This window comes from Diabrotica undecimpunctata, chromosome 2, assembly GCF_040954645.1.
Source record: "Diabrotica undecimpunctata isolate CICGRU chromosome 2, icDiaUnde3, whole genome shotgun sequence".
Classification (NCBI taxonomy): Eukaryota; Metazoa; Arthropoda; class Insecta; order Coleoptera; family Chrysomelidae; genus Diabrotica; species Diabrotica undecimpunctata.
The window spans coordinates 146,062,523-146,075,414 of NC_092804.1; the positions used below are offsets into that span (position 1 = coordinate 146,062,523).

At 31.8% G+C, this 12,892-nt stretch overlaps 1 protein-coding gene across 1 annotated transcript in view; it reads right to left on the reverse strand.

The window, feature by feature from the left end:
- LOC140435019 (60 kDa lysophospholipase) overlaps positions 1 to 4,049 on the reverse strand; it is a 70,757-nt gene extending 66,708 nt beyond the window's left edge. Inside the window, exon 1 of the mRNA XM_072523680.1 lies at positions 3,368 to 4,049. Within this exon, the coding sequence (XP_072379781.1) occupies positions 3,368 to 3,373 (6 nt within the window). The 5' untranslated portion in view covers positions 3,374 to 4,049. The remainder of the gene's footprint in view (positions 1 to 3,367) is intronic.
- Positions 4,050 to 12,892: the final 8,843 nt, after the last annotated feature.

The window sequence follows — 12,892 nt, forward strand, 5'->3', positions numbered from 1 at the left end:
CTGGCCCGAGGGTTTGAAAGTCGCCCGAGGGCATATACATCTGTTAATATACACGGTGCATACAAACTTTTATGTCATATTAGTTTGTTATTGCATCTATAAATAAATATGTTCTAAAAAATCCGAAAATTCGATTTCATTTTGACAATAAATTTACTAGTAGACATTCTATCGTCCGTGTTATGTTGCTACGCTACGAAAATTCTGTCAAACGTGTAAAACTAAAAACCGTGGAAATGCAAGATATTTTTGATATCCCTAACCAAATTTAAAAAAAAAAAGCGGAAAAAGCAACGCAAAAGTTACTACCACGTAAGTCGAGAGATGCCTACGACAAGGAATATGAAAAATTACAGCACTGGATGACAGAAAACCATGTAAAACACATTAGTGAAACTGTGCTACTTGTAAGGACCCTTAAGCTAGCGGGGACAAATGAGCAGAATCCAATTTAACCTACGTAATATTTTTTCGCCAATTTTTTACTAATTTATTACCACTCTAATAATTTTTCACCACCAAACCAACCTTAAGGGGAGCGATTCTGCTGGCTTAAGGTTCAAGTTAGCAGAATTCAGAAAAAAGACTTTTTGCCGATGGTATATTTTTTAACCCATTTTTCACTAATTTATTACCATCCTAATAATTTTTCATCACCAAATCACCCTTCAGGGGAGCGATTTTGCTGCCTTACGGTTAAAACTAGTAGAATTATAAAAATAAAATTTATGATAAACCAATTTATTACCACACTGGTAATTATTCACCCCTCAACTACTCCTTATGAGAAGTCAATAATTCTGTTGGGTTAATATTTAAGGTGATAAAAAAACTATTTTTTCAATTTTAATGTACTCGTCTTGTAACTGAAAGTATAAATTTAGACTAGGCGGGATCTGTAGAAATTCAAACCATAATGGACTTTTTTGCATAGGAAGCTATTTTTTTGCTGGAATCCCTTAAGGATGTGCCCAATATCGATAATCACGATATGCGCCAGTCGCAAACCCTGTGCTAAATTTTTTATTTAACAAAATCTGAAAACAATTGAAAATTTCTTATTTTATTGCTCCTATTTTCCTTTATAATTCGGAAAATATTGATCCTAGAAAAAAAATTATAAGAAGTTAAAAGTTTCGTTATTCAATTTTACACAATATTTAGTTAGCTAGAAATTGAAAATTTAATGTTTGTTGTTGAAAAAATACCAATAATTGGAAAAAAAAGTACAAAAAAATGAAGTTAATCCTTTAAATGTTTTCGACTTTCTAAACTTGACTTACAAGCTCCATATTTCGCCTAGAAAAACTTTTTAATATGTTTAAAACGTGTGCTAAAGTTTGATAAAAATCGGTCTTATAGGTTTTGCATAATAATTTTGCAATCCAGCCTACTGGAAAAAAATTGCAAATTTTCAAATTTATAGTAGGTCCTAAATAAGGCCCTCAGATAGTTGCAAATTTTTTTACATATAAAGGAAGGCTCAGACTTTTAAACGCTTTTTGTAAAATTCAAATCGGTTCACTAGGAGAGCCTAGAAATTTTTTTATAACAAATTGAATAACTTTACGAGCTTTAAACATATCAATTTCAAAATTTATAAGGTTGTGATACAACCTCAGCATTTTTTTTATCAAGGAAAAAGCAAAATTGTTAAATTGTTTTTCAACAATTGTTTTGAAATTGATATGTTTAAAGCTCGTAAAGTTATTCAATTTGTTTATAAGCCTAATATATATAAAAAATGTTTAAAAGTTTAAAAAATTTTCTAGGCTCTCCTAGTAAAGTGATTTGAATTTTACAAAAAGCGTTTGAAAGTTTGAGCCTTTCTCTATGTGTAGAGAAATTTGCAACTATCTGAGGGCCTTATTTAGGGCCTACTATAAATTTGAAAATTTGCGATTTTTTTCCAGTAGGCTGGGTTGCAAAATTATTATGCAAAACCTATCCGACCGATCTTAACAAAATTTAGCACAAGTTTTAAACATATTAAAAGGTTTTTCTAGGCGGAATATGGAGCTTGTAAGTCAAGTTTAGAAAGTCGAAAACATTTATAAAGGATTACTTCATTTTTTTGTACTTTTTTTCCAATTATTGCTATTTTTCAACAATAAAACAAAATAAACATTAAATTTTCAATTTCTAGCTAACAAAATATTGTGTAAAATTGAATAACGAAACTTTTAACTTCTTATAATTGTTTCTCTAGGATCAATATTTTCCGAATTATAAACGAAAATAGGAGCAATAAAATGAGAAATTTTCAATTGTTTTCAGATTTTGTTAAATAAAAAATTTAGCACAGGGTTTGCGACTGGCGCATATCGTGATTATCGATATTGGGCACATCCTGAAGGGATTCCAGCAAAAAAATAGCTTCCTATGGAAAATGTCCAATCCAAAACAGATCCCGCCTAGACTAATTGCTTGCCAGGTTTTTACTGAATTTTATCCACCCTCATTATTTTTGACCCCTTAAGCCACAATTAATGGGAAACATTCAACAAGCTATGTATTCATGCTAGCTAAATGCGAAATCTTTTTGAAAATACAAAAGTGCTCTGCTAGACTTTTACTATATTTTTACCAGCCTAGTCATTGTTTTCTCAACTACCCTAATTAAAAACATTCTGAAATGTTATTCTGTGCTAATTAATATTTATTTTTTAAAGGTTTATATATTGAAAATACGAAAATACTTTATTACAAAAATTATAAATTTTAACTGTTTTAAAAAATTGACTCAGATTATAATAGTGAGTACATGGCTAAGAGAAATCGAATCGTGAGTCCTTTTTATGAATATAAAATAACTGAAATCAAGTTGAGTTTTAGTAAATACAATGGAATTGTTATATTTCACAGAATAATTAACAGGTAAGAAATATTCAAATTGAAATAATTTTATTATGTCTATTACATTCCAAGGAGGGTCGGGATACCTTGCGCACCTAACAATTGCGAAGATGGTAAATGAATTGGAAAAGTTTTGCAGCACACAGTGGTATTTAAAGATTACTTTTTTTATTTTAACCTAAGCTACCACGGGTTAGTTGAGAGGCGAAAAATTAGTAAAAATCGAGCAGAATCATGTGGTATTTCAAAATTTTTATTTGAATTAGCTAGCTTAATATTCGAGCTTTCGCTTGATAGCTTAATATTTTGCTCATTTGAAGAAGCCTTTAATCTTAAATAAGAATATTAACATTGCCAATTTGAAATGTTGTTAAATAAAGATGTTTCTAATAGGTTATCTTTTTGTTTGTATCTTTAAGCCCGTACGGGCCATAAAGTCCACTATTACGTAGTTGGTAACTAAGTAATAAAAACACAATAATAAACTAGTATGACAAAATATATAACATACCTCCATCTCGATTTTTTTTCATCCCACTGTTCCATCCACCATAAAGCACCAAAATTTTCTTCAGGTTAATACAATCCATTTTATCCATTTTTAATTATAGGCGAAGCCGTATAGCCCAGTAGACGTCTGTTTAGAATTGGTTGTAGTGAGTTACAACTTAAATTGTTGCAACAACATCTCCAGAAGGTTGTGTATCATCAGAGAAATGTGTTACTATAATAGTGTAATTATTTAGCAGAAAAAGTTTAGGGAAATTCAGGAACAATTTTATAACGAACAATTGACGTTACCGATTCCGATTTGGTCATTTTTTGATTCTAAATACCTATCTTGAATGGATTAAAGCGCTGTAGATACATTTTTGTTGTAGATGTAATAATTTCCCACTGATTATGAATAAGAGATTGAAAAATAGAAGTTTGATTTTTGAATCGAAACTCTTCCCCGTTTTTTCCACAATTTTTTTAAATGGAGCTTATTTAAATTTTGGTATATGAAGAACTTTTTTGGTGAGATTTCTACAAAAATCTAAGGTACTACACACTACAAGCAACTTCAGTTATATTTATTCAGATACAGACCGAATTACTAGCAGATGCACTTACCAACTAAACGTGAATAATTTGGGAAGTGATTTAAAATCGTTATCAACAAAGTAATAAACTCATCATTTATATTACAAACAATTATTCTTGGTTTCATTAAAACTGAATTTTACTGTATAACTAATGGATAATATATTATTTAAGAGATAGAAAATATATGTTCACTCCTTGTTTTTGAAAGTAGGGGGGATTTGAATTTAATATGGCAATTTGTAAATGTCTCGTACAAATGAAGAATTATAGCGATAAAAACAAGGTAATGAAAGAAAAAAGTAAACTCAGATTATCAAAAGTTCTTACAAATGACAAACACTATAAAGGAAGCAACATCAAAGAACATACCAAAAACAAAAAATTTAGAAAAAACCTCTGGTTCGATAATGAATGTAAAACAGTTAAAAAAAAAGTTTGCGATCGCAAAAACAAGGCGACCTAGAAAGGTATGCTGAACAACGAAAAACATTAAAGAAAATCCTAAGGACGCGGAAAAGAAAGTATTTGGATGATAAGTAAAGCGTATTGAAGAAAATTAACAAGAGAAACGAAATAAACAATTTCTACAAATAGGTAAAATACATTAAACCTGGGTACCAGGAAAGAACGATGTAAAAGCTAAGCAATGAAACCTAATAGTGGACGAACACCAAATATGTGAAAGATGAAAAGAATATTTCGAAGAGCTGTTAAATGGCGGAGTGACTACTAAAGACAATTATAATGTTTCTAAACCCCAAATAATAGTAGAAGAAATACCAAAGCCCACAAGAGAAGACGCTGATCCAATAAAACAAAATATTAAAAATCAAAAAAGCTCCGGGGAGAGCGACATTGTAGCAGAGAACTTAAAATATGGAGGAGAGGCTTTACAAAATCAACGTCGTGAGCTAATAGTAGAAGCGTAGGATGCCGCAGAAATGCCTCAAGAATGGAACAAGTCCATTATAATGTCTATAAGCAAAAAAGGAGATAGAACTGAATGCGCAAAATATAGAGGAATATGCTGGTTAGAGGTTATATACAAAGTGTTTATGGGTTATATTAACAAAGTTTAGAAATATATGTGGAGAAGAATCAAGGAGAATAACAGGGAGGATTTCGCAAGGGAAGATCAACAACCGATTAAATTTTATGCTAAAAGAAATCCTGAGGAATTACTATTAATATATTTCAGCACTACGCCTACGATACAATAGACATAAACAAATTAATAGAAACGCTTAAAGAATTCCAAGTGCTACACAAAAATAGTAAGATTCGTAAAAATGACAATTGGAAAAACTATTTGTGCTGTGAAATGCAATGGTACAGTTCAGAAGAATTCTAAGTGAAAAAAGTGTTTGCTAAGGAGACCCGTTGTTTACCTTGCTATTCAATATATTTCTAGAAAAAATTTAGAAAAAATTGTAAGCATAAGTGGGATAAATAGGTCCGGCATTCTCTTGTACAAAGAGCACCATTGTTTAGCGTACGCTGATGATGTGGTTCTTATTGCAAGAATAGGAAAAGAACTGGCAAGTATAGCAAAAAGACTGATGACAGTCCTAAACAAGTTAATATTAATAAATCCAAGTACATGGAAATCTAAAACAAAAAATAAATCAACACCAGGGGTACCTTTAAATTAGCGGTGGAGGATGGATTAGTTGTAGAATTCGAGAAGGTAGATGAATATATATATATATATATATATATATATATATATATATATATATATATATATATATATATATACTTAGATACCCTTATTAATCAAACATGTAAGGAAGAAATCAACCTGAGACTGACCAAGTGCAACATATGCGCTGGGACCATGAACAAAATAATTAAGGCCAAAAATATATTTCGTAATACAAAAATAAAATGAAAAAGACAGTAAAGATTACATTTCACGTACAAATCGTCTATGTATCTGTTTATACGTATTTCGCTTTAATAAAGCTCATCAGAACAGTTATTCATAGGCGTTCTCATGTCGTCTCAACGGAATTAGTCCTTCGAAAATTAGCTAATCCGCTGTACGCTCTGCACTAGGATATTCGTGTATAGCGTACGAAATACCCTAGTGCACTTATCCAATGTCGAGCTGGACGAAGGTTTAATTATTACTAAGTCTTGAAAAAGACTTAGTATAATTTTCTTACATGAAAATAATTTGTGTTGGTTGAAATAAAACACAGTTTGTAGAAGAATACAAGACAACCTCAGAGTCTTAGGTAGAGAGGAATAGGGCAGAGCCCCGTTGCTCGGCTCCCTAGAGTTTTGGGCTCTAGGAGAGACCGAGGTAAAAGGTGAACTCTCTTTGGCTTGGAATTCAACTAATATTTATACATAATATTTTACAAGATTCCAAGCCAAAAGACCAATGAGAAAATTGAAATTGGTAAGGGAGGCGGGGCGATGCGCGCCAAGGATGCTCAGTGGTCACTCTGACCGAGCACTTGGCGACACTCAACGTGAAAAATAGATCTTTTCTGTCTTTGGGAAGCAACGATAAAATGGCTTCGAAACGGACGCAATAGCGACATCTGATATTAAATCCCCAAAATAGTTTCGAAACACAATTTAGATTTCTGCTTTAATCTGAACCTTCTATAAATGCAAGGTATAACAGACGTTGATAAAGATGTTAATAGAGACATGGGGAATCTAAAATTTGCATTCCACGACATGTCTCCTCAACTAAGCAGAAATCGTTAGCGAATTGGTTTCTTGTACTCATACAGAGTAGATCCGAATAAAATGAAAAAGACAGTAAAGATTCCATTTCACGTACAAACCGTCTATGTATCTGTTTATACGTATTTCGCTTTAATAAAGCTCATCAGAACAGTTATTCATAGGCGTTCTCAACGTGAAAAATACGTATAAACAGATACATAGACGATTTGTACGTGAAATGGAATCTTTACTGTCTTTTTCATTTTATTCGGATCTGTATGAGTACAAGAAACCAATTCGCTAACGATTTCTGCTTAGTTGAGGAGACATGTCGTGGAATGCAAATTTTAGATTCCCCATGTCTCTATTAACATCTTTATCAACGTCTGTTATACCTTGCATTTATAGAAGGTTCAGATTAAAACAGAAATCTGAATTGTGTTTCGAAACTATTTTACGGATTTAATATCAGATGTCGCTATTGCGTCCGTTTCGAAGCCATTTTATCGTTGCTTCCCAAAGACAAAAAAGATCTATTTTTCACGTTGAGAACGCCTATAAATAACATCTAGAAAGAATGCAAGGTAACAGACAATTTAAGAATATAAGTTGGAGAGTACCTTAGGGCAAAAAAGGGAGGCAGCCCAAGAAAGAAATGGAGAGATGTAGTGATGGAAGATGTCAGAGAGATGGTAATCAGAGATTGGAAGCTGTTAGCTAAAAACAGAAAACGATGGAAATTACCCGTTCAGCAATGGGCCTAAAAGGTCTATTAACGCTATACATACATACATGGCAATTTGTATATGTTTAAATATATTTTTGCGTAATTTTTATGAATGATTCTATAAAATGATGATTCCGTCTTCATATTCTTTCAGGTTTAGTCAATTGTATTTGTTGTAGTAATAAAAATCAATAACCTTTAGTAGTTTTTGCTAGTTGTATACAACAGAAATATAGTCGGTAGGTAATTTTTTCCTGTTTGCGATTTAACCCTCCATTCCACGGGTGACTTTCTTGTGACACAAATACACGGGTGGGGTCTATCAGGACCAAATTTAAAACAATATTCTCTTTATTAAAAAAAAAAATTTTAACATTTTTAAGGAAACTTACTGATGTAACGTTGTACTACCTAAATGTACATAAAATATGTGTATCAATATATATTTTTATAATTTACTGCGAAATAACTAACACCATTATTTTTTTACAAGAGTTTATTAAAAAAATCATGAACGGCAAAATACAAAAGAAAAATATAAAAGAAGACAATATTATTATGCTATATACTTAGAGTAATACAAGTTAAAAGGATACATCCAAAATTAAAATTATAAACAGAAAATAGAAGGGGTTAAATTATGTAAATTTTCTTTCTACATGATCAGCACAAAATGCTTTTATATGTTCCATACATAACCAGTTTTTGTACAATTAGCAAAAATACCTAGTTTTTCTTTTTATATAATACTTATACATCCCTGTTTTCGTGAGGCTGGGTCATCCCTCGTCATTTGCTCAATTTCAGAAAATTGTGCATCAAGTAACTGTGATGTTCTCTATATACGCATATTTAGGGCTCGTATTTTCATATTTTTCTGGACTAACGCAATTCCTAAAGACTTCCTAAAGAAACAATCGACGAGAAAACCAAAATTCTACATTCGTATTAATGGATCTCAGTACATAATAAATGCATTTATAGCTGTAATATTAACCAAGCCATAGTACAAAACAAGAAACGCCAACCCACGGGTGGGGTCTGTCAGGATACTTTTGCAGGTAGCGATTGAAGGGATTCATACAATTTCACCAAATTATGCTAAAATGTACTATTATTCAGTGCTATTAAAAGGTACACCAAGTCTAGGAAAAAAATACAAAAAAAAATTTAAAAAATTAAGCAATTTCATTTATAGTTGTACTGATAGACCCCACCCGTGGGAAGGAGGGTTAACAGATAATACATATACTCATGATCATAAAATCCGGGTCACCTTGAAAATTTGAAGTTTCTTGAATATTTTTGCATCTGGTGCAGTAATAACCTTTTTTTAGGCTAATGTATCTTACTAATTACTACTATTTTATAAACTATTAAAAAAATACGTATTCAAATGGCAGTTTATAAAGCATTTAAACTGCATTAAAGATTCGTTGGAATTATGACGGAACGGAACCACTTAATTATTTTTTATGAATCATTTTTCGAAACTTAAAACTTAAATCGATGTAGTGTAGTGGCACTTGGTAATTTTTGTCTTTCAGTCGTCACATTTAATTATAGTGCTTTTGTGGTATTGGGCTGTATGACCATACAGAAGACAATTAAAACACTACATCACCGGATACATGTAAGGTTTAACAATAAATCTAACTAAATTATTCTTCATAAACTACATCAGGTTATTCCCTAAAAATGTTAAAACGACCATTTGTCTTGATACTGTACCTCATTATCAGAATCATTTAATTTGCGTTTTGTTATTTTTATATTAATAACCTTTTTGTCGCTTTTAATATATTATAATATGTATTTATAAAAGGTTTTTACTTCTCTAATAATTGTTTTAACCATATGTAGTATACTAGATTATTATCTTTCATTAATTAGTGTCATATAATGGAAATTACAATATTATATGTTTTAAATATGATTTTAACTTTGTTCCTAGCAACTAGTTTAATATCGATAATGTCTTTCTTAAAGGCTTTGGGCTAAAATACAATTAATACAAATGATGAAAAGATTGCTGCTGTGAGTACATATTCATGAATGTTAAGGAAAAAAGGTCTACTCACAATCTGTAACAGGTTTTATTAAAGTTGATGAAAGAGAATGAGCTACCTGTTTTGCTGTTTACAAACTTTTACAGCATCTTCAGGCCCTCAAGGCTAATAGTGTACATAAACACATGTGTATACGCACGATCGCAGCCTATGGAGGCAGCAAGAAAATAATATTTAGTGTGTCCCCACGCCCTGGCAAGGGCTCAAGAAATGAGGAGGGGGAGTATATGACAAAACAAATATACAATTATTTGAGTAGTACCATTGTAGTACAGAGGACTTAATCAATAGTCAAAATACAAACATTAATGTTTTTATTTTGAGAACGATTTCCGAAGTGGAAATTAAATCATCAATAAACTTATTCCCATTAAAATAGTAATTACTTTAAGATGTCACAAGAAAACTTCTTCAGAACAATATCAATAAGGACAAGTTAACAAATTCAGATACTTAGGAGAAGTACTAAATGATAAGTGGGATCCAGATATAGAAATAAACAGACGAATAGAACAGGTTAGGAACTTGTACAATAAATGGAAGCAAATTATCTATAACCGAAAACTTAGCTTAGTCATCCGAATTAGAGTTATTAAGTGTTACGTTTGGTCAGTCCTTCTATATAGAGTTAAAGCCTGGACATTAAAATGAAATATCATGAAACTAGAAACTAGAAGCCTTTGAAATGTGGCTTTATTGTACAACGCTCAGAATATCATGGACACAACAGTATTCACCATAAATAAAGAGTTTGAACGTATACCAATGATTAAGGAAAGAAAGGCCTCGTACCTAGGCCACATAATGAGAAATGACAAATATAACCTGCTACGAATAATAATTAAAGGAAATAGGAGTAGGCAGAAGACCCATGCCATGGCTTTGAAATATCAGAACTTGGATATGAACGCATGAACGTTCAAGAATTACCAAAAGTGGCAAGAATAGAGAACATATTGATGTAGTGATCTCAAAACTCCAGTAATGAAGAACCAGAAGAAGAAGAAAAAGATTGTAGGTAGAGCACATTTTGTAGACTACCGAGTAGCTCCAAAACGTTATGGTACTCATCCACAAGACTTATACAAGCTGGTAAAGGGTTCCAGACAATTCTGAAATGAGTATTATGAATAAATGGAAGATTTAAAAATATACCTTTTGACTGTAGTTCCACCGGCTTATAACAGATGGCTTCCAAAAAAAGCGGAAGACAGGGCGACATATTTTACCAAGGCTATTTATATGCCACACATATTTCATAAAAGCTTAAATGCCACAAAAAAGGAATCGTAATAGATGATGAAAAGCTTTTCAGGCTCAATAATGATTATGACTGACTACCTTGGGTAAACGATGGAAATGTTAAAAGAGCTAATCTAAAGTCTTTAGTCAGTGTGTGTTGCCTGTGATAACATATGAAGTAAAAACAATAATTACGACCAAGGTGACAGCATTGATATTAGAAGTTACGCAGAAGTTTAGGCACATGGAAGGGCCTCGGCGTAACTCTGAAAGATGAAATAGTGAAAAAGGACTTTCAAAGGAAGGTATAGTAAACACCACATGTACATAGCGATTGATTAAGTTTAAATGGAATTGGGCGGGCCACATGACCAGATTGACATATTTAAGATGGACACCGAAACTAATGCAGTGGAGATCGAGATCAGAAAAACGTGTTGAAAGATGATAATGATGGTAATAGATGATATGCTAATTTAAGCTCGTTTTTTATATGTATTGTCAATTATGTCAAGGCTCAGACCTTAAAACTTAAATTAATTGGTTGTTGATTGCTACGTTAAACAGTATTTATGTTGTACTTAAATTATCAAATGGTTTTCCCCAACTGATTTTTTATGACTATAAAATTGTAAGTGTTTATAGTAATCTACAGATAGCAAAAATATTGTTGTTTTTCAATATATTAATTCCTGGAATTTCCATTAAAAATATGTTTATACTTTTCTAGATATAGAAATAGGACCTACACAGAAACGTGCTTCTCGTAAATGTACTCTGATTAAAGGTACTGTCCTGTGCGTTATTACACGTCACACAATGTATAATATTCGTTCAAGCATGACATTTTTACTAATAAAAATTACATTTCTCCTAATTTTTATAGCTATGCACTGTTTCCCTTCCTAGACTCTATTTAATAGGACGTTGGATAATCATCATGACTATCATCATCATCATTCTGGCTTTACAAGCCTGCGTGGGTCCTAGCCTCCTCAAGAATTTCTCTCCAGTCGTCCCTATCCATTGCCTTCCTCCGCCAAGCACGCATTTCCATATTTCTCATGTCTTTATCCATGTTATCAAGGGACCTTGTTCTGGGTCTTTCTCTTTTTCTCTGACCAATGGGTCTATCAAGGAGCGTTTTTCCAGCTAGGTCATTTTGTTCCATCAGCATTACATGTCCTATCCACCTCAGGCGTCCTATCATAATATGTTATACGATATGTGGTTTCTGGTATATTCTACAAAGTTCGAAGTTGCATTGTCTTCTCCACACTCCATTGTCATTTACTGCTCCATAGATTCATCTTAGTACTTTTCTTTCGAAACATCCTAACATATTTTCATTACTTTTTGTTAGAGTGCAGGTCTCTGACTCATATGTTAGTACTGGGCGTATTATTGTTTTGTAGAGTTTTATTTATATATTGCTGGATATTATTGTGGATTTAAGAAGGAGATTGAGCCCAAAATATCATCTGTTGGTCGTGCAAATTCTGCGGTTTATCTTTGCGGTAGTAGTATGTTCAGTGCTAAGAAGCACTCCTAATACAAATTCGTTTAGTGCTTCGATGACGTCGTTTTCTATAATAAGTGGTTGTATGATTTGCGGTTGCATGCTTTTTTTGATATACTTCGTTTTGATAGTGTTTATTATTAAACTCATTTTTGTAGCCGATTCTTTTAGTGCTGTCCTCTCGTACAGCGTTTTCAGTTCTCAGAACAATATTGATATCATCAGCTTAGGCAAAAATGTGCACTGATTTATTATACAGTGATGAGTGTCTTACCACCCGGCAAAATAGCGGAAAGGATAGAAGACAGATTAAGTTGTGAGATAGTACGAGATAAGGCTAGTTATTAGACGTGTCTATTTGACTTCAGTCATAATTATACGGATGACCTCGAAAATATTTTATTTTAATAATTTCTGATGTTAGAATAAATGATTAAATATATTAAGATATATTATAGTAAAAAACATTAATTAGTAGCGATTTTAAATTATAAATCTTTAAGTTTATTTAATAATAAAAATAACTCAACTGAAATATTTGACTAAACTAAATAGGTATGATCAGTCCGAAAACAATTATTGTATCTAGAATTGGTGTAATAGTTAGAGACGTTGTCTATCGATAAGAAGACTGGGGTTCAATTCACAACAAGGGTAAAATTTTTGTTTTACTCAATCAAAAATAATAGAAAATATGATACATAT